This window comes from Oncorhynchus mykiss, chromosome 2 (assembly GCF_013265735.2).
Source record: "Oncorhynchus mykiss isolate Arlee chromosome 2, USDA_OmykA_1.1, whole genome shotgun sequence".
In the NCBI taxonomy this organism is placed as follows: domain Eukaryota; kingdom Metazoa; phylum Chordata; class Actinopteri; order Salmoniformes; family Salmonidae; genus Oncorhynchus; species Oncorhynchus mykiss.
In genome coordinates, this window is record NC_048566.1 from 13,494,763 (window position 1) to 13,518,564 (window position 23,802).

The 23,802-nt window shown below is 46.6% G+C and overlaps 1 protein-coding gene across 1 annotated transcript; it reads right to left on the reverse strand.

The window, feature by feature from the left end:
• Nucleotides 1–1,836: 1,836 nt before the first annotated feature.
• LOC110534058 (retinol dehydrogenase 12-like) lies at nucleotides 1,837–5,536 on the reverse strand. The gene is made up of 7 exons (XM_036938506.1): nucleotides 5,195–5,536; nucleotides 4,133–4,267; nucleotides 3,714–3,905; nucleotides 3,222–3,383; nucleotides 3,014–3,133; nucleotides 2,647–2,851; nucleotides 1,837–2,486 (listed from the first exon to the last, which is right to left on the reverse strand). The coding sequence occupies exons 1-7, from the start codon at nucleotides 5,259–5,261 to the stop codon at nucleotides 2,381–2,383; spliced, it is 987 nt and encodes a 328-aa protein (XP_036794401.1). The 5' UTR covers nucleotides 5,262–5,536; the 3' UTR covers nucleotides 1,837–2,380.
• Between the last annotated feature and the right edge of the window lie 18,266 nt (nucleotides 5,537–23,802).

A 23,802-nucleotide genomic window follows, 5' to 3' on the forward strand; every position in this document is an offset into this window, starting at 1 on the left:
AACAACAGAAACAAAGCTTACATTTTATTTGAGATAGTCATTGTTGCTACTTTGCAAAATTACCTTGAAGATGATCCTCCCTTGAAAAACAGAATGACCATCAGTAGTTTCCCATTTCAGGAGTGAATTCCAAAAGACAACTACTCTTTACAGAGAACATTTAGTATAAACATGCTTTTACAGTGCCCTCAGGAAATAACCAGGTGAATACTTGGCAATAATTACCTGCAATCTCTAATGATGAAATATACTATTTACCTGCTTATTTCATAAACATGACACTCTAAAGTGTTAAACTGCAGTAAATGCATGATCACCAGTGTAATATTCATCCCAATGTACTAAGCTATCAAGTACAACACTCTCAACTGACATTCATATTATCAGGCAGAGGCATAATGCCCATAGGGGGCGCAGGGGAACGTGCCCCCTCAGATGTGTCCTGTTTATACAACTAAAAAAATAAATAGCCTCCTAGCAATTTTATGAAGTTGGCTTTAGCTAGCCCAGATTGGTTCCCAATCTCCCAACCTCATAACTAGCTATAAAGTAGGCTATCAAACAAGTTAGAGTAGCTAGCTTGTCTAACTATCTTAGCTGGCATGTGTGCTGGCAAGGTTGGTAGACTTTAGAAAAGTGAGGAATTATTCAATGTACTGAATAAGACTCACATTCCTTTCAATCCTTTACCCAGATTTTTAGCAGAGATGTAGAGATGAATATTTAGTTTATTGAAAAAAAGAACCACCAATCAGGTGGATACAGACAGTTCAAAAAGTTTGCTTAAATATGCAGAAAAATATACATATTTTTCACACAAAATTAAGCATAATGATCATGGCTCTAGATTGCAGGAAAATGCTTTTTCAGGTGTTTGAAAATTGCTAAATTATCCAACCACTCCCCCAGCCATCCTCACATACTTTGTGCACATTCAGATTTTTGGGGTACATGACGCCCCTGTTAAACCTCAGATTTTTGGGGTACATGACGCCCCTGTTAAAGCTCAGATTTTTGGGGTACATGACGCCCCTGTTAAACCTCAGATTTTTGGGGTACATGACGCCCCTGTTAAACCTCAGATTTTTGGGGTACATGACGCCCCTGTTAAACCTCAGATTTTTGGGGTACATGACGCCTCTGTTAAACCTCAGATTTTTGGGGTACATGACGCCCCTGTTAACAAGGGTCAGAATTCTACAAGAATGACTGGCGATGGATGCTCCAAATAATTTGTTGGATATCTGATCTCCAGCATAGTGAGGTGAAAGGACTTTTTGTCCTGAGTTGAGTTCCTACAGGTCTGTTAGTCTTTCAGTCTGCAATCTCCAAGGTAAGCATGGACGCCCCAACCTGGTAACTACACATCACCCATGCATGTCTTTTTGAAGACTCCTTACAGGTCATTTTATATTGAGAGGTCAGAGAAGAGAGGCTTGAGGATTCCTTGGTACCAGTCGTCCAATCTGTTGATGCTGTTTGTCAGAGAGGGTTGGGGCTGTCCTTAGTTCATGAGTTCCCGGTTTTCAGATGTAGGGGGTTGTTCAGTCTTTCTCTATAGTTTGAAGATGGAGGGGGTTGTTCAGTCTTTCTCTATGGTTTGCAGGTGGAGGGGGTTGTTCAGTCTTTCTCTATGGTTTGAAGGTGGAGGGGGTTGTACAGTCTTTCTCTATAGTTTGCAGGTGGAGGGGGTTGTTCAGTCTTTCTCTATAGTTTGAAGGTGGAGGGGGGTTGTTCAGTGTTTCTCTACCATTTTCAGGTGGAGGGGGTTTGTACAGTCTTTCTCTGTAGTTTTCAGATGGAGGGGGGTTGTTCAGTCTTTCTCTATGGTTTGCAGGTGGAGGGGGTTGTACAGTCTTTCTCTATGGTTTGAAGGTGGAGGGGGTTGTACAGTCTTTCTCTATAGTTTGCAAGTGGAGGGGGTTGCTCAGTCTTTCTCTATAGTTTGCAGGTGGAGGGGGTTGTTCAGTCTTTCTGTGTGGTTTTCAGATGGAGGGGGTTGTACAGTCTTTCTCTATAGTTTTCAGATGGAGGGGGTTCAGTTTTTCTCTATGGTTTTCAGGTGGAGGGGATTGTTCGGTTTTTCACTATAGTTTTCAGATGGCGGGGGTTGTACAGTCTTTCTCTATGGTTTTCAGGTGGAGGGGGTTGTACAGTCTTTCCCTATAGTTTGAAGGTGGAGGGGGTTGTCCAGTCCTTCTCTATAGTTTGAAGGTGGAGGGGGTTGTACAGTCTTTCTCTATGGTTTTCAGATGGAGGGGGTTGTTCAGTCGTTTTCTATGGTTTTCAGATGGAGGGGGTTGTTCAGTCTTTCTCTATAGTTTTCAGATGGAGGGGGTTGTACAGTCTTTCTCTATGGTTTTCAGATGGAGGGGGTTGTTCAGTCTTTTTCTTTGTAACCCACCAGACGGGCACTCTCCTTCCAAAGCCTCTTGGCCACCGCATCATCCCTCCCCCCTGGGGCGGTCTCCGTCATGGCACAGTCACTGAGACGCACACACACACACACACACACACACACACACACACACACCAATAACACTTTACAAACCGGAGCTAAACAACCTTGACAACAACTGAAAACAATTAAGTACAGTGACTTGATGTCCATGTCCTATCCAGCACTACTTTCACCACAGAGCTTACCTGAAGTAGCTGCCAGACTTGTTCTCCAGTCCTGGGGTGACAGCACAGTAGATGGAGGTCTGGGCACCCTGGGTGGGGGTCTTCATGAGGAGCACGGAGGGGGCTGACAGGATGGCCCTCAGCATGGGGAACCAGGTCTCCACGTGACGAGTCAGCTCTGTCCTGATCACCCCGGGATGCAGGCTGTAGGACGTCACCCCCGTACCTACCAGGGGATCAGATCCCAGTGTTTCACACCTCTACACCGTGTCTGGGAAAAGTCCTATCTGACAGTCAATTAAAACTCTTATTGGTGACAATATTGTTGTTGTAATGGTTGTAATAAATGTGCACAAGGCCAAAGACAACCGAGGGTATTTCTGTTTACCTTTCAACCTTCTGGCCAGCTCTCTGGAGAATAGCACGTTGGCCAGCTTGCTCTGCCTGTAACTGACCAGGGAGTTGTACGGCCTCTTGGCAAAGAAAAGATCATCAAACTGGATCTTACCTAGATGTAGGGAAATATACTTTGTTTTTTACATTGCATGGCACCTATATTATGGAAAGGCAGATAAAAGTCCAATAAGCCGGTTTACCCCCTTTGTGTGCAATGCTAGACACATTGACCACACGGCTAGGGGCGGAGCTCTTGAGCTTCCCCAGAAGGAGATTGGTCAGTAGAAAGTGTCCGAGGTGATTGACAGCCAGTTGTGTCTCGAAGCCGTCCTCTGTTAGCCACTTAGGGCACATCATCACACCTGATGGAGACAACCATCATGATGAAGCGCTATATAACTGGAATCAACCATCCTTATCAGTCATAATGCCATAGAGCCAGCTTCCCATTCTAGGCCCGTATTAACAAAGCGTCTCAGAGTAAGAGTGTTAATCTAGGATCAGGTCTCCCCGGTCCATGTAATCTTATTCGTTATGATCTAAAAGGAATAAAAAAATATCCTAGATCAGCACTTTTCCCTCTGAGACGTTTTGTGAATCTGGACCCAGACATGGCAGTTCCAGTGGTTGCTGAAGCCATAGAGCCAGCTTCCCACCCAGACATGGCTGTTCCAGTGGTTGCTGATGCTCACCAGCGTTGTTGATGAGTATATCTAGGCGATCCTCACTGGCAATGAACTCTTTGGCCAACTCTCTGACAGAGTACATAGAGGCCAGGTCCAGGTGCCGCACTACGATGTTGCTGTTCCCCGTGGCCTGACGAATCTCATCCGCCGCCCTCGCAGCCCGTGTCAGGTCCCGGCATGCCATCACCACCCGCGCCCCTGCAGCTCCCCAAAGTCAGTTAGAGAAGGCACAACACACAACACACGCCATCCCCCCACAGAGCACATCCTGTCCAAAGAGGAGGGTACCCTACTCCCAATATTGCAACCATTTCCTGGGATGGGATGGTCGAAGGCAGTAATTTAACACCCTGCATTAAAGTAGGTCAAACTGTGTCTTTACAGTGACATTGTGTACATAGCTACATAATGTGATTGTGCCATACCTCTACGTGCCATGTTATGGCACGTTTCCTTGCCAATGCCGGTGTTGGCACCGGTGACCAACACCGTCTTGCCATGTAATTGGACTGAAGATTGACACACACCCCCAGCAATCCATTTTCTCAACAGAACAACGCCTGTCGGTGCAACAAACAACATGGAGAGAATTGATACCCTCCCACACTATTGTTTGAAAGCTGTACACTTAGAAAAAGGTGCTATCTAAAACCTAAAAGGGTTCTTCGGTTCTTCTTCCAGGTAGAACACTTTGGGTTCCATTTAGAAACCCTTTCCACAGAGGGTTCTACATGGAACCCAAAAATGTTCTAACTCAAACCTAAAAGGGTTCTTTCTACATGGAACCAAAAATAGTTATCCTATGGGGACAGCCGAAGAACCCTTTTGGAACCTTTTTTTATAAGAGTGTAGTGGGTTCATTTGAGAGCAAAATATTATGGTGACCAGGAATATGGACTAGAACTCTGTCAGGGAAGCTCTGATGTCTGAACTGATGATGTGTTTTTGGAGGACACATTTTTCTGGGTAGACTGACAGAAACTCTGAGCATTTTAACATGCTCCTGGAATGTATGAATAGGAGTTAACTGTGCACTTGATATTAAGAGCTGGGATATGTTTGTGACAAAGAACTGTTACAAAACATTGAATAACATCAAGATAACATTTTATTAATAACAGATGTCTGCAAAGAGAGCATAAACATATGCTGGCAAATTTAGTAAGTGTTCTTCACAAATTACAATTAACACAACCAATTTTGTTATTGTCTGTTTAATATTCAAAATAACAACAAAGTTATCGCTCTCTCTAATAAAACAATAATAAGAGAGACAAAAAGACAAACCAAGTTGAATGATAATAGAGAATGAAAATTATCTTTAGAGACTTTTCTTAAAACCGTTAAATCGATTTCATATTCTGAGTGATTTCCTTTCCCCGCCTTCACATTTAATTCAAAGTCTATTCTATATTTTTTTACTTGGTTATTTCATTGTAACAAACACGTTTCAAATAGTACAATGAAAAACAAAGGCCATGACTTACAGATAACTGTGACCGCTATGACAGCGCCATACTTAACCGGCGCAGACCGAGCAACTTCATCCCACATTTTATCCGTAGCCTTGGTCAAAAACCTGCCAGACCATAGGTGGACGGACCGAATACCGTTCGCCTTGGGAGTCACCTCGTTCTAATCGAGGAATATTGCGATGTTTTGTCGGCTATGATGCTCTCATCTGAGAGCGAGGCTATTAATAGTTTTAAAGCAATTTAAATAGAGGGATTTCGCGTCTGTCTTCAGATTACGAAGAGATTACAATCGTATTCTCGAATGTATCATGGGCAATACGAGAGCAGCAGTGGTGTCGAAATACAAAGTGTTATGTTACATCTCTAGGTGTGAACTGAGTGAGCCCAGTCCAGCGAATGAAAACGCTGCAAACAGATGTAAACATACCAATGCAAATGCATAGGCAGAATGGTATAACAATGCATTTGACTAGAATACAATTCCTAGAACATGATCTGGCATAAAGACTATATCCATGTCATGCCATTTAGGCTAATCTGCTGACTACAATGATACACTTTGACATCACAATGTCGGGCTAATATCTGTATGTTTATAGGCTGCTGTGATAGTTGTTTGGTTAGGCCATTTGAGGTAAGACCTATTGCTGCATAACACATGTCCTTTATCAAATGTATAGGGGGACCAGAGGGAGATAGCATGCCATATGTGCTGCACTGATGGGTTATGTTTGCTACCTCACAGTAATATTACTGGTCAATTCAGCGTTACAATAGCCTAAACCTATAACCTAAGAGAATAAAATAAAATATATATATACACATTTCCAAATACAGTACCAATCAAAAGTTTGGACACACCTAGTCATTCCAGGGTTTATTCTTATTTTTTTTCTTTCTATTTTCTACATTGTAGAATAATAGTGAAGACATCAAAACTATGAAATGACACATATGGAATCATGTAGTAACCAAAAAAAGTTAACCAAATCAAAATATATTTTATATTTGAGATTCTTCAAAGTAGCCACCATGTGCCTTGTTGACAGCCGAGGCCTATAGCCTATAAGCAGTATTTTTGTAACATTGTTTTGTGGAGTGGACTACATGTACATGAATCCCAAAGTGAATAAATGATCATGGATGATGACCCCTTCTCTCATTCTCACACACACACACACACACACACACACATTACATTGTTATGGCATTTTCTTGTGTTACTTTTATATTATTTCGTAAATATTTCCTTAACTCAATTTTTTGAACTGCATTGTTGGTAAATGAGCATTTCACACTTGTATTCGGCGCATGTAACAAATCTTTTTTTTTTTTTATTTGACACACGCGCGCGCACACACAGTTCACTCTGTAAAATTGTAATGTGAGAACATAAAATGTCAATGTGAGTATGTAACATTAATCAGCACATCAATAGTTAGTTCTCGAGAACCCAGCCCTTTAGTTCTCAATTGAAAGTATGGAACACAGCTGGATCAAGGAACTACAATCCTGTCACTGTTTTAAAGTTTAGAAACGTTAATAATCTTCACTTCTGATAGGCCTACAGTTTTTTTTTTCTTTTCACGTCAGGGTGGGAGAATCTTTCAAATACAAAATATACACTTACTGTATGCATTTTTAGCAAAGTTACATCATTGTTGCACCCTGCAGAATTGACAAAAACACAGCACCCAGCCAAAGTACAACACTTCCTCCACAGTTCCGCGCCATTGGAAATTGGAGGGGAGGAAGTGTAGTCTCGGTTTGAGCCAATGTTCTTTCCTAAACTCCACAGTAAATGTAGCTTTTGTATTTGAACAATTATTTCTTGCTTATATGAAAGTACAATTCTAAATGTTTCCAAAATTGTATCGCGTGTGAGGTGTATTTGCATTTAGACAGCATTTTGTCAGGGACCGAGCGTCTGGGCATTTTTCTCACAAGGCGAAAGAGGAAGTCAAATGGCTCAATGTAATGCAATGGAATTTGAGTCATGAATAAGGGCTAATAAATAGCATCATGATATAACAAAATGGCTGCTTGCAGCTTCAATGAATTTGCCTTTAGTGGGTGTATGGATATTAGTATTGACACAATTTGGTTGAAATTAATACTATTTCATGTATTTGAGTATTAATTACCGTGTTAGAAATTAATTGACTTGAATTAACTACGTTTTTAATGAAATTTATTAAAACAACGCAGTTTTAGGGCAACCCTACTTCCTGAAATGCTTTGCTCCGCCTCTCTTCTTTACATTGATGGAAGCCAATCACAGTGCAGATTTTTAAAGCGGAAATGACGCAAACTTTGTTTTGACCAATGTAATTTGCTGAAAGAGGTAAACGTCTGCCTCCTTCATGCGGATTAATATGCCTCCAATGGGGAACATATAGCCTGCGAATAATTTTTGTGTGTTCTAGTTTATTAGCGTTCTGTCTTCATATTGGACGGGGTAAGAATTTAACTGTAATAGTTTATGGTTTACCTGTAGTTTGTGTGTCACAAATAATATATATATTTTGTGCCGTAAATATATCTAATGTGCACGCTAAACGTTACAGTGGAAAGGCATCAATAGCGTAGCCTACACGTTGTGAGTAACATTACGCCGACGCAGAATGTATTTTCCACAAAATGTGAGGGGGGGGGGGTCTTATCTCTTTGGAATGCGACTATTGCATTACGAGATCATCTCTTCTGCAATACATGTACATGACTTGTTAGACTCACGGAACGAACAGCTGTTTTATTTGAGTCATGCACCTCAAATCTGTCATGCATGTAGAGAACTATTTTTGTCCCCCGCCCCTTTCGTAAATTTTCTAGTGGTTGCCAGGGACATTTAGCGAGAAATTCTATCACAATGAGCCAGAGAAGAATAATAGATTAACTCAATTGCGTATATATATTTAAAACAATTGCCCCCCAAAAATGGTCAGAGAAGCAATGTTTTCATTCAATAGCTTAATATGTATTTTTATATCTTTAGAAATTCAATTTCATAAGATTATTTCAATCCTGGACAGATTTTATATATCTCTGAAGCCAAGTCTCTGAGTCATATTGCCAACATTCAATCAATAGGCTTTTTTTTCTTCTTCAATAGTGTAGCTTACGGCAGGTAGCCGGCAGATAGCCTATTGGTTAGAACGTTGGACTAGTAACCGAAAGGTTGCAAGATCGAATCCCCGAGCTGACAAGGTAAAAATCTGTTGTTCTGCCCCACTGTTCCTAGGCCGTGTTCTTAACTGACTTGCCTAGTAAAATAAAGGTTACAATATAATAAATGTTTGAAATAAATTAACTTTATAGTTTCATACAAGTTACACAAACACATGAAACTTATAAAAACACTGATATTTACTCAAGCAACAATGGTGTTTTTTAATGTACTGTATGATGTTCTGACACTGTTCGTAGTTCTCTAGCGATAGATCTACACTTATGAGTGTACACTTACTAGACATTTTAACCGTTCAGTGTGTCTTAGTTGTTTATTAGACATTTGATCCGTTCAGCAATATGGACGGCGATTTATTCATGGAATGTGAGGAGGAGGAGCTGGAGCCATGGCAACAGATGTATGATGACGTGGAGGAGGAGTTGGAATTCATAGAGGGCGACAACGACAGCGGTGAGCATGCCCATTGGCCAACTATTGCCACAGAGACAGACTGACACACCCTTTTGACTGTCATCTTGGTGACGGACTGATCACTGCGTTCCTTGTCATGGTCTGAACATGTATCAATGGTCAATGACCCAGTCATATAGTCGGTTAGCATAAGACACGCGTCAAACTCATTCTACGGAGAGCCGAGAATCTGCGGGTTTTCGCTCCTCCCTTGTACTTGATTGATCAAATCAAATTTTATTTGTCACATACGCCGAATAAAACAGGTGTAGTAGACCTTACAGTTAAATACTTACTTACAAGACCTTAACCAACAATGCAGTTTTTTAAAAATACCTGAAAAATTAAAAATAAGAAAAAAATAAGAGATAAGAAAAACAAATATTCAAAGAGCAGCAGTGAATAACAACAGCAGGGTTAGGGTACCTGTACAGAGTCAATGTGGAGGCTATATACCGGGGGTACCGGTACAGAGACAATGTGGAGGCTATATACCGGGGGTACCGGTACAGAGTCAATGTGGAGGCTATATACAGGGGGTACCTGTACAGAGTCAATGTGGAGGCTATATACCGGGGGTACCGGTACAGAGACAATGTGGAGGCTATATACCGGGGGTACCGGTACAGAGTCAATGTGGAGGCTATATACCGGGGGTACCGGTACAGAGTCAATGTGGAGGCTATATACAGGGGGTACCTGTACAGAGTCAATGTGGAGGCTATATACAGGGGGTACCTGTACAGAGTCAATGTGGAGGCTATATACAGGGGGTACCGGTACAGAGTCAATGTGTCAATGTGGAGGCTATATACAGGGGGTACTGGTACAGAGTCAATGTGGAGGCTATATACAGGGGGTACCGGTACAGAGTCAATGTGGAGGCTATATACAGGGGGATACCAGTACAGAGTCAATGTGGAGGCTATATACAGGGGGTACTGGTACAGAGACAATGTGGAGGCTATATACAGGGGGTACCTGTACAGAGTCAATGTGGAGGCTATATACAGGGGGTACTGGTACAGAGTCAATGTGTCAATGTGGAGGCTATATACAGGGGGTACTGGTACAGAGTCAATGTGGAGGCTATATACAGGGGGTACCGGTACAGAGTCAATGTGGAGGCTATATACCGGGGGTACCTGTACAGAGTCAATGTGGAGGCTATATACAGGGGGTACCTGTACAGAGTCAATGTGGAGGCTATATACCGGGGGTACCGGTACAGAGTCAATGTGGAGGCTATATACAGGGGGTACTGGTACAGAGTCAATGTGGAGGCTATATACAGGGGGTACTGGTACAGAGTCAATGTGGAGGCTATATACAGGGGGTACCTGTACAGAGTCAATGTGGAGGCTATATACAGGGGGTACCTGTACAGAGTCAATGTGGAGGCTATATACAGGGGGTACCGGTACAGAGTCAATGTGGAGGCTATATACAGGGGGTACCGGTACAGAGACAATGTGGAGGCTATATACAGGGGGTATCGGTACAGAGTCAATGTGGAGGCTATATACAGGGTGTACCTGTACAGAGTCAATGTGGAGGCTATATACAGGGGGTACCGGTACAGAGACAATGTGGAGGCTATATACAGGGGGTACCTGTACAGAGTCAATGTGGAGGCTATATACAGGGGGTACTGGTACAGAGTCAATGTGGAGGCTATATACAGGGGGTACTGGTACAGAGTCAATGTGGAGGCTATATACAGGGGGTACTGGTACAGAGTCAATGTGGAGGCTATATACAGGGGGTACTGGTACAGAGTCAATGTGGAGGCTATATACAGGGGGTACCGGTACAGAGACAATGTGGAGGCTATATACAGGGGGTACCGGTACAGAGTCAATGTGGAGGCTATATACAGGGGGTACCTGTACAGAGTCAATGTGGAGGCTATATACAGGGGGTACCGGTACAGAGTCAATGTGGAGGCTATATACAGGGGGTACCTGTACAGAGTCAATGTGGAGGCTATATACAGGGGGTACCGGTACAGAGTCAATGTGGAGGCTATATACAGGGGGGTACCGGTACAGAGTCAATGTGGAGGCTATATACAGGGGGTACCTGTACAGAGTCAATGTGGAGGCTATATACAGGGGGTACTGGTACAGAGTCAATGTGGAGGCTATATACAGGGGGTACCTGTACAGAGTCAATGTGGAGGCTATATACAGGGGGTACCGGTACAGAGTCAATGTGGAGGCTATATACAGGGGGTACCGGTACAGAGACAATGTGGAGGCTATATACAGGGGGTACCGGTACAGAGACAATGTGGAGGCTATATACAGGGGGTACCGGTACAGAGTCAATGTGGAGGCTATATACAGGGGGTACCGGTACAGAGTCAATGTGGAGGCTATATACAGGGGGTACCGGTACAGAGTCAATGTGGAGGCTATATACAGGGGGTACCGGTACAGAGTCAATGTGGAGGCTATATACAGGGGGATACCAGTACAGAGTCAATGTGGAGGCTATATACAGGGGGTACCGGTACAGAGTCAATGTGGAGGCTATATACAGGGGGTACCGGTACAGAGTCAATGTGGAGGCTATATACAGGGGGTACCGGTACAGAGTCAATGTGGAGGCTATATACAGGGGGTACCGGTACAGAGTCAATGTGGAGGCTATATACAGGGGGTACCGGTACAGAGTCAATGTGGAGGCTATATACAGGGGGTACTGGTACAGAGTCAATGTGGAGGCTATATACAGGGGGTACTGGTACAGAGTCAATGTGGAGGCTATATACAGGGGGTACTGGTACAGAGTCAATGTGGAGGCTATATACAGGGGGTACTGGTACAGAGTCAATGTGGAGGCTATATACAGGGGGTACCGGTACAGAGACAATGTGGAGGCTATATACAGGGGGTACCGGTACAGAGTCAATGTGGAGGCTATATACAGGGGGTACCTGTACAGAGTCAATGTGGAGGCTATATACAGGGGGTACCGGTACAGAGTCAATGTGGAGGCTATATACAGGGGGTACCTGTACAGAGTCAATGTGGAGGCTATATACAGGGGGTACCGGTACAGAGTCAATGTGGAGGCTATATACAGGGGGTACCGGTACAGAGTCAATGTGGAGGCTATATACAGGGGGTACCTGTACAGAGTCAATGTGGAGGCTATATACAGGGGGTACTGGTACAGAGTCAATGTGGAGGCTATATACAGGGGGTACCTGTACAGAGTCAATGTGGAGGCTATATACAGGGGGTACTGGTACAGAGTCAATGTGGAGGCTATATACAGGGGGTACTGGTACAGAGTCAATGTGGAGGCTATATACAGGGGGTACCTGTACAGAGTCAATGTGGAGGCTATATACAGGGGGTACTGGTACAGAGTCAATGTGGAGGCTATATACAGGGGGTACCTGTACAGAGTCAATGTGGAGGCTATATACAGGGGGTACTGGTACAGAGACAATGTGGAGGCTATATACAGGGGGTACTGGTACAGAGACAATGTGGAGGCTATATACAGGGGGTACCGGTACAGAGTCAATGTGGAGGCTATATACAGGGGGGTACCGGTACAGAGTCAATGTGGAGGCTATATACAGGGGGTACCGGTACAGAGTCAATGTGGAGGCTATATACAGGGGGTACTGGTACAGAGACAATGTGGAGGCTATATACAGGGGGTACCGGTACAGAGTCAATGTGGAGGCTTTATACAGGGGGTACCTGTACAGAGTCAATGTGGAGGCTATATACAGGGGGTACCGGTACAGAGTCAATGTGGAGGCTATATACAGGGGGTACCGGTACAGAGACAATGTGGAGGCTATATACAGGGGGGTACCGGTACAGAGTCAATGTGGAGGCTATATACAGGGGGTACCGGTACAGAGACAATGTGGAGGCTATATACAGGGGGTACCGGTACAGAGTCAATGTGGAGGCTATATACAGGGGGTACCGGTACAGAGTCAATGTGGAGGCTATATACAGGGGGTACCGGTACAGAGACAATGTGGAGGCTATATACAGGGGGTACCGGTACAGAGTCAATGTGGAGGCTATATACAGGGGGTACCGGTACAGAGACAATGTGGAGGCTATATACAGGGGGTACCGGTACAGAGTCAATGTGGAGGCTATATACAGGGGGTACCGGTACAGAGACAATGTGGAGGCTATATACAGGGGGTACCGGTACAGAGTCAATGTGGAGGCTATATACAGGGGGTACCGGTACAGAGACAATGTGGAGGCTATATACAGGGGGTACCTGTACAGAGTCAATGTGGAGGCTATATACAGGGGGTACCGGTACAGAGTCAATGTGGAGGCTATATACAGGGGGTACCGGTACAGAGACAATGTGGAGGCTATATACAGGGGGTACCTGTACAGAGTCAATGTGGAGGCTATATACAGGGGGTACCGGTACAGAGTCAATGTGGAGGCTATATACAGGGGGTACCGGTACAGAGTCAATGTGGAGGCTATATACAGGGGGTACTGGTACAGAGACAATGTGGAGGCTATATACAGGGGGTACCGGTACAGAGTCAATGTGGAGGCTATATACAGGGGGTACCGGTACAGAGTCAATGTGGAGGCTATATACAGGGGGTACCGGTACAGAGTCAATGTGGAGGCTATATACAGGGGGTACCGGTACAGAGTCAATGTGGAGGCTATATACAGGGGGTACCGGTACAGAGTCAATGTGGAGGCTATATACAGGGGGATACCAGTACAGAGTCAATGTGGAGGCTATATACAGGGGGTACCGGTACAGAGTCAATGTGGAGGCTATATACAGGGGGTACCGGTACAGAGTCAATGTGGAGGCTATATACAGGGGGTACCGGTACAGAGTCAATGTGGAGGCTATATACAGGGGGTACCGGTACAGAGACAATGTGGATGCTATATACAGGGGGTACCGGTACAGAGACAATGTGGAGGCTATATACAGGGGGTACTGGTACAGAGACAATGTGGAGGCTATATACAGGGGGTACTGGTACAGAGACAATGTGGATGCTATATACAGGGGGTACCGGTACAGAGACAATGTGGAGGCTATATACAGGGGGTACCGGTACAGAGACAATGTGGAGGCTATATACAGGGGGTACTGGTACAGAGTCAATGTGGAGGCTATATACAGGGGGTACTGGTACAGAGACAATGTGGAGGCTATATACAGGGGGTACCGGTACAGAGACAATGTGGAGGCTATATACAGGGGGTACCGGTACAGAGACAATGTGGAGGCTATATACAGGGGGTACCGGTACAGAGTCAATGTGGAGGCTATATACAGGGGGTACCGGTACAGAGTCAATGTGGAGGCTATATACAGGGGGTACCGGTACAGAGACAATGTGGAGGCTATATACAGGGGGTACCTGTACAGAGTCAATGTGGAGGCTATATACAGGGTATTACGGTACAGAGACAATGTGGAGGCTATATACAGGGGGTACCGGTACAGAGACAATGTGGAGGCTATATACAGGGGGTACCGGTACAGAGTCAATGTGGAGGCTATATACAGGGGGATACCAGTACAGAGTCAATGTGGAGGCTATATACAGGGGGTACCGGTACAGAGTCAATGTGGAGGCTATATACAGGGGGTACCTGTACAGAGTCAATGTGGAGGCTATATACAGGGGGTACCGGTACAGAGTCAATGTGGAGGCTATATACAGGGGGATACCAGTACAGAGTCAATGTGGAGGCTATATACAGGGGGTACCGGTACAGAGTCAATGTGGAGGCTATATACAGGGGGTACCTGTACAGAGACAATGTGGAGGCTATATACAGGGGGTACCGGTACAGAGACAATGTGGAGGCTATATACAGGGGGTACCGGTACAGAGTCAATGTGGAGGCTATATACAGGGGGTACCTGTACAGAGACAATGTGGAGGCTATATACAGGGGGTACTGGTACAGAGACAATGTGGAGGCTATATACAGGGGGTACCGGTACAGAGTCAATGTGGAGGCTATATACAGGGGGTACCTGTACAGAGACAATGTGGAGGCTATATACAGGGGGTACTGGTACAGAGTCAATGTGGAGGCTATATACAGGGGGTACCGGTACAGAGTCAATGTGGAGGCTATATACAGGGGGTACCGGTACAGAGTCAATGTGGAGGCTATATACAGGGGGTACCGGTACAGAGTCAATGTGGAGGCTATATACAGGGGGTACCTGTACAGAGACAATGTGGAGGCTATATACAGGGGGTACCGGTACAGAGTCAATGTGGAGGCTATATACAGGGGGTACCGGTACAGAGACAATGTGGAGGCTATATACAGGGGGTACCGGTACAGAGTCAATGTGGAGGCTATATACAGGGGGTACCGGTACAGAGTCAATGTGGAGGCTATATACAGGGGGGTACCGGTACAGAGACAATGTGGAGGCTATATACAGGGGGTACCGGTACAGAGTCAATGTGGAGGCTATATACAGGGGGTACTGGTACAGAGACAATGTGGAGGCTATATACAGGGGGTACCGGTACAGAGTCAATGTGGAGGCTATATACAGGGGGTACCGGTACAGAGTCAATGTGGATGCTATATACAGGGGGTACCGGTACAGAGTCAATGTGGATGCTATATACAGGGGGTACCGGTACAGAGTCAATGTGGATGCTATATACAGGGGGTACCGGTACAGAGTCAATGTGGATGCTATATACAGGGGGTACCGGTACAGAGACAATGTGGAGGCTATATACAGGGGGTACCGGTACAGAGTCAATGTGGAGGCTATATACAGGGGGTACCGGTACAGAGACAATGTGGAGGCTATATACAGGGGGTACCGGTACAGAGACAATGTGGAGGCTATATACAGGGGGTACCGGTACAGAGTCAATGTGGAGGCTATATACAGGGGGGTACCGGTACAGAGACAATGTGGAGACTATATACAGGGGGTACCGGTACAGAGACAATGTGGAGGCTATATACAGGGGGTACCGGTACAGAGACAATGTGGAGGCTATATACAGGGGGTACCGGTACAGAGTCAATGTGGAGGCTATATACAGGGGGTACCGGTACAGAGACAATGTGGAGACTATATACAGGGGGTACCGGTACAGAGACAATGTGGAGGCTATATACAGGGGGTACCGGTACAGAGACAATGTGGAGGCTATATACAGGGGGTACCGGTACAGAGACAATGTGGAGGCTATATACAGGGGGTACCGGTACAGAGTCAATGTGGAGGCTATATACAGGGGGGTACCGGTACAGAGTCAATGTGGAGGCTATATACAGGGGGTACCGGTACAGAGTCAATGTGGAGGCTATATACAGGGGGGTACCGGTACAGAGACAATGTGGAGGCTATATACAGGGGGTACCGGTACAGAGTCAATGTGGAGGCTTTATACAGGGGGTACCGGTACAGAGACAATGTGGAGGCTATATACAGGGGGTACTGGTACAGAGTCAATGTGGAGGCTATATACAGGGGGTACTGGTACAGAGACAATGTGGAGGCTATATACAGGGGGTACCGGTACAGAGTCAATGTGGAGGCTATATACAGGGGGTACTGGTACAGAGTCAATGTGGAGGCTATATACAGGGGGTACCGGTACAGAGACAATGTGGAGGCTATATACAGGGGGTACCGGTACAGAGTCAATGTGGAGGCTTTATACAGGGGGTACCGGTACAGAGACAATGTGGAGGCTATATACAGGGGGTACTGGTACAGAGACAATGTGGAGGCTATATACAGGGGGTACTGGTACAGAGTCAATGTGGAGGCTATATACAGGGGGTACCGGTACAGAGTCAATGTGGAGGCTTTATACAGGGGGTACCGGTACAGAGTCAATGTGGAGGCTATATACAGGGGGTACCGGTACAGAGTCAATGTGGAGGCTATATACAGGGGGTACCAGTACAGAGTCAATGTGGAGGCTATATACAGGGGGATACCGGTACAGAGTCAATGTGGAGGCTATATACAGGGGGTACCGGTACAGAGACAATGTGGAGGCTATATACAGGGGGTACCGGTACAGAGTCAATGTGGAGGCTATATACAGGGGGTACCGGTACAGAGTCAATGTGGAGGCTATATACAGGGGGTACTGGTACAGAGTCAATGTGGAGGCTATATACAGGGGGTACCGGTACAGAGTCAATGTGGAGGCTATATACAGGGGGTACCGGTACAGAGTCAATGTGGAGGCTATATACAGGGGGTACTGGTACAGAGTCAATGTGGAGGCTATATACAGGGGGTACCGGTACAGAGACAATGTGGAGGCTATATACAGGGGGTACTGGTACAGAGTCAATGTGGAGGCTATATACAGGGGGTACCGGTACAGAGTCAATGTGGAGGCTATATACAGGGGGTACCGGTACAGAGTCAATGTGGAGGCTATATACAGAGGGTACCGGTACAGAGTCAATGTGGAGGCTATATACAGAGGGTACCGGTACAGAGTCAATGTGGAGGCTATATACCGGGGGTACTGGTACAGAGACAATGTGGAGGCTATATACAGGGGGTACCGGTACAGAGTCAATGTGGAGGCTATATACAGGGGGTACTGGTACAGAGTCAATGTGGAGGCTATATACAGGGGGTACCGGTACAGAGTCAATGTGGAGGCTATATACAGGGGGTACTGGTACAGAGTCAATGTGGAGGCTATATACAGGGGGTACTGGTACAGAGTCAATGTGGAGGCTATATACAGGGGGTACTGGTACAGAGTCAATGTGGAGGCTATATACAGGGGGTACCGGTACAGAGTCAATGTGGAGGCTATATACAGGGGGTACTGGTACAGAGTCAATGTGGAGGCTATATACAGGGGGTACCGGTACAGAGTCAATGTGGAGGCTATATACAGGGGGTACCGGTACAGAGTCAATGTGGAGGCTATATACAGGGGGTACTGGTACAGAGACAATGTGGAGGCTATATACAGGGGGTACTGGTACAGAGTCAATGTGGAGGCTATATACAGGGGGTACCGGTACAGAGTCAATGTGGAGGCTATATACAGGGGGTACCGGTACAGAGTCAATGTGGAGGCTATATACAGGGGGTACCGGTACAGAGTCAATGTGGAGGCTATATACAGGGGGTACCGGTACAGAGTCAATGTGGAGGCTATATACAGGGGGTACTGGTACAGAGTCAATGTGGAGGCTATATACAGGGGGTACTGGTACAGAGTCAATGTGGAGGCTATATACAGGGGGTACTGGTACAGAGACAATGTGGAGGCTATATACAGGGGGTACCGGTACAGAGACAATGTGGAGGCTATATACAGGGGGTACCGGTACAGAGACAATGTGGAGGCTATATACAGGGGGTACTGGTACAGAGACAATGTGGAGGCTATATACCGGGGGTACTGGTACAGAGACAATGTGGAGGCTATATACAGGGGGTACCGGTACAGAGACAATGTGGAGGCTATATACAGGGGGTACTGGTACAGAGTCAATGTGGAGGCTATATACAGGGGGTACTGTTACAGAGTCAATGTGGAGGCTATATACAGGGGGTACCGGTACAGAGACAATGTGGAGGCTATATACAGGGGGTACTGGTACAGAGTCAATGTGGAGGCTATATACAGGGGGTACTGGTACAGAGACAATGTGGAGGCTATATACAGGGGGTACCGGTACAGAGACAATGTGGAGGCTATATACAGGGGGTACTGGTACAGAGACAATGTGGAGGCTATATACCGGGGGTACCGGTACAGAGTCAATGTGGAGGCTATATACAGGGGGTACCGGTACAGAGACAATGTGGAGGCTATATACAGGGGGTACCGGTACAGAGTCAATGTGGAGGCTATATACAGGGGGTACTGGTACAGAGACAATGTGGAGGCTATATACCGGGGGTACTGGTACAGAGACAATGTGGATGCTATATACAGGGGGTACCGGTACAGAGTCAATGTGGAGGCTATATACACGGGGTACTGGTACAGAGACAATGTGGAGGCTATATACAGGGGGTACCGGTACAGAGTCAATGTGGAGGCTATATACAGGGGGTACTGGTACAGAGACAATGTGGATGCTATATACAGGGGGTACCGGTACAGAGTCAATGTGGAGGCTATATACAGGGGGTACTGGTACAGAGACAATGTGGAGGCTATATACCGGGGGTACCGGTACAGAGTCAATGTGGAGGCTATATACAGGGGGTACTGGTACAGAGACAATGTGGAGGCTATATACAGGGGGTACTGGTACAGAGTCAATGTGGAGGCTATATACAGGGGGTACCGGTACAGAGTCAATGTGGAGGCTATATACAGGGGGTACCGGTACAGAGTCAATGTGGAGGCTATATACAGGGGGTACCGGTACAGAGTCAATGTGGAGGCTATATACAGGGGGTACCGGTACAGAGACAATGTGGAGGCTATATACAGGGGGTACTGGTACAGAGACAATGTGGAGGCTATATACAGGGGGTACTGGTACAGAGTCAATGTGGAGGCTATATACAGGGGGTACCGGTACAGAGTCAATGTGGAGGCTATATACAGGGGGTACTGGTACAGAGACAATGTGGAGGCTATATACAGGGGGTACCGGTACAGAGTCAATGTGGAGACTATATACAGGGGGTACTGGTACAGAGTCAATGTGGAGGCTATATACAGGGGGTACTGGTACAGAGTCAATGTGGAGGCTATATACAGGGGGTACCGGTACAGAGACAATGTGGAGGCTATATACAGGGGGTACTGGTACAGAGACAATGTGGAGGCTATATACAGGGGGTACTGGTACAGAGACAATGTGGAGGCTATATACAGGGGGTACCGGTACAGAGTCAATGTGGAGGCTATATACAGGGGGATACCGGTACAGAGTCAATGTGGAGGCTATATACAGGGGGTACTGGTACAGAGACAATGTGGAGGCTATATACAGGGGGTACCGGTACAGAGACAATGTGGAGGCTATATACAGGGGGTACTGGTACAGAGACAATGTGGAGGCTATATACAGGGGGATACCGGTACAGAGTCAATGTGGAGGCTATATACAGGGGGTACTGGTACAGAGACAATGTGGAGGCTATATACAGGGGGTACCGGTACAGAGACAATGTGGAGGCTATATACAGGGGGTACCGGTAGAGAGTCAATGTGGAGGCTATATACAGGGGGTACCGGTACAGAGACAATGTGGAGGCTATATACAGGGGGTACCGGTACAGAGTCAATGTGGAGGCTATATACAGGGGGTACCGGTACAGAGACAATGTGGAGGCTATATACAGGGGGTACCGGTACAGAGACAATGTGGAGGCTATATACAGGGGGTACCGGTACAGAGTCAATGTGGAGGCTATATACAGGGGGTACCGGTACAGAGTCAATGTGGAGGCTATATACAGGGGGTACTGGTACAGAGTCAATGTGGAGGCTATATACAGGGGGTACTGGTACAGAGTCAATGTGGAGGCTATATACAGGGGGTACTGGTACAGAGACAATGTGGAGGCTATATACAGGGGGTACTGGTACAGAGTCAATGTGGAGGCTATATACAGGGGGTACCGGTACAGAGACAATGTGGAGGCTATATACAGGGGGTACCGGTACAGAGACAATGTGGAGGCTATATACAGGGGGTACCGGTACAGAGTCAATGTGGAGGCTATATACAGGGGGTACCGGTACAGAGTCAATGTGGAGGCTATATACAGGGGGTACTGGTACAGAGTCAATGTGGAGGCTATATACAGGGGGTACTGGTACAGAGTCAATGTGGAGGCTATATACAGGGGGTACTGGTACAGAGACAATGTGGAGGCTATATACAGGGGGTACTGGTACAGAGTCAATGTGGAGGCTATATACAGGGGGTACCGGTACAGAGTCAATGTGGAGGCTATATACAGGGGGTACTGGTACAGAGACAATGTGGAGGCTATATACAGGGGGTACCGGTACAGAGTCAATGTGGAGACTATATACAGGGGGTACTGGTACAGAGTCAATGTGGAGGCTATATACAGGGGGTACTGGTACAGAGTCAATGTGGAGGCTATATACAGGGGGTACCGGTACAGAGACAATGTGGAGGCTATATACAGGGGGTACTGGTACAGAGACAATGTGGAGGCTATATACAGGGGGTACTGGTACAGAGACAATGTGGAGGCTATATACAGGGGGTACCGGTACAGAGTCAATGTGGAGGCTATATACAGGGGGATACCGGTACAGAGTCAATGTGGAGGCTATATACAGGGGGTACTGGTACAGAGACAATGTGGAGGCTATATACAGGGGGTACCGGTACAGAGACAATGTGGAGGCTATATACAGGGGGTACTGGTACAGAGACAATGTGGAGGCTATATACAGGGGGATACCGGTACAGAGTCAATGTGGAGGCTATATACAGGGGGTACTGGTACAGAGACAATGTGGAGGCTATATACAGGGGGTACCGGTACAGAGACAATGTGGAGGCTATATACAGGGGGTACCGGTAGAGAGTCAATGTGGAGGCTATATACAGGGGGTACCGGTACAGAGACAATGTGGAGGCTATATACAGGGGGTACCGGTACAGAGTCAATGTGGAGGCTATATACAGGGGGTACCGGTACAGAGACAATGTGGAGGCTATATACAGGGGGTACCGGTACAGAGACAATGTGGAGGCTATATACAGGGGGTACCGGTACAGAGTCAATGTGGAGGCTATATACAGGGGGTACCGGTACAGAGTCAATGTGGAGGCTATATACAGGGGGTACTGGTACAGAGACAATGTGGAGGCTATATACAGGGGGTACCGGTACAGAGACAATGTGGAGGCTATATACAGGGGGTACCGGTAGAGAGTCAATGTGGAGGCTATATACAGGGGGTACCGGTACAGAGACAATGTGGAGGCTATATACAGGGGGTACCGGTACAGAGTCAATGTGGAGGCTATATACAGGGGGTACCGGTACAGAGACAATGTGGAGGCTATATACAGGGGGTACCGGTACAGAGACAATGTGGAGGCTATATACAGGGGGTACCGGTACAGAGTCAATGTGGAGGCTATATACAGGGGGTACCGGTACAGAGTCAATGTGGAGGCTATATACAGGGGGTACTGGTACAGAGTCAATGTGGAGGCTATATACAGGGGGTACTGGTACAGAGTCAATGTGGAGGCTATATACAGGGGGTACCGGTACAGAGACAATGTGGAGGCTATATACAGGGGGTACTGGTACAGAGTCAATGTGGAGGCTATATACAGGGGGTACTGGTACAGAGACAATGTGGAGGCTATATACAGGGGGTACCGGTACAGAGACAATGTGGAGGCTATATACAGGGGGTACCGGTACAGAGACAATGTGGAGGCTATATACAGGGGGTACCGGTACAGAGACAATGTGGAGGCTATATACAGGGGGTACTGGTACAGAGTCAATGTGGAGGCTATATACAGGGGGTACTGGTACAGAGTCAATGTGGAGACTATATACAGGGGGTACTGGTACAGAGTCAATGTGGAGGCTATATACAGGGGGTACTGGTACAGAGTCAATGTGGAGGCTATATACAGGGGGTACCGGTACAGAGACAATGTGGAGGCTATATACAGGGGGTACCGGTACAGAGACAATGTGGAGGCTATATACAGGGTGTACTGGTACAGAGACAATGTGGAGGCTATATACAGGGGGTACCGGTACAGAGTCAATGTGGAGGCTATATACAGGGGGTACCGGTACAGAGACAATGTGGAGGCTATATACAGGGGGTACCGGTACAGAGTCAATGTGGAGGCTATATACAGGGGGTACTGGTACAGAGACAATGTGGAGGCTATATACAGGGGGTACTGGTACAGAGTCAATGTGGAGGCTATATACAGGGGGTACCGGTACAGAGACAATGTGGAGGCTATATACAGGGGGTACTGGTACAGAGTCAATGTGGAGGCTATATACAGGGGGTACTGGTACAGAGTCAATGTGGAGGCTATATACAGGGGGTACTGGTACAGAGTCAATGTGGAGGCTATATACAGGGGGTACTGGTACAGAGACAATGTGGAGGCTATATACAGGGGGTACTGGTACAGAGACAATGTGGAGGCTATATACAGGGGGTACCGGTACAGAGACAATGTGGAGGCTATATACAGGGGGTACCGGTACAGAGACAATGTGGAGGCTATATACAGGGGGTACTGGTACAGAGTCAATGTGGAGGCTTTATACAGGGGGTACCGGTACAGAGACAATGTGGAGGCTATATACAGGGGGTACTGGTACAGAGTCAATGTGGAGGCTATATACAGGGGGTACCGGTACAGAGACAATGTGGAGGCTATATACAGGGGGTACCGGTACAGAGTCAATGTGGAGGCTATATACAGGGGGTACTGGTACAGAGTCAATGTGGAGGCTATATACAGGGGGTACCGGTACAGAGACAATGTGGAGGCTATATACAGGTGGTACCGGTACAGAGACAATGTGGAGGCTATATACAGGGGGTACCGGTACAGAGACAATGTGGAGGCTATATACAGGGGGTACCGGTACAGAGTCAATGTGGAGGCTATATACAGGGGGTACCGGTACAGAGACAATGTGGAGGCTATATACAGGTGGTACCGGTACAGAGTCAATGTGGAGGCTATATACAGGGGGTACCGGTACAGAGTCAATGTGGAGGCTATATACAGGTGGTACCGGCACAGAGACAATGTGGAGGCTATATACAGGGGGTACCGGTACAGAGTCAATGTGGAGGCTATATACAGGGGGTACCGGTACAGAGTCAATGTGGAGGCTATATACAGGGGGTACTGGTACAGAGTCAATGTGGAGGCTATATACAGGGGGTACCGGTACACAGTCAATGTGGAGGCTATATACAGGGGGTACCGGTACAGAGTCA

Excerpts from the sequence above, each read along its gene's own strand:
- LOC110534058 (XM_036938506.1), bottom strand. The coding sequence starts at position 5,261 with ATGTGGGATGAAGTTGCTCGGTCTGCGCCGGTTAAGTATGGCGCTGTC. Across the intron at positions 4,268-5,194 it reads CATAGCGGTCACAGTTATCT|GCGTTGTTCTGTTGAGAAAA; the intron begins GTAAGTCATGGC and ends TTGCACCGACAG. Across the intron at positions 3,384-3,713 it reads TATACTCATCAACAACGCTG|GTGTGATGATGTGCCCTAAG; the intron begins GTGAGCATCAGC and ends TGTCTCCATCAG.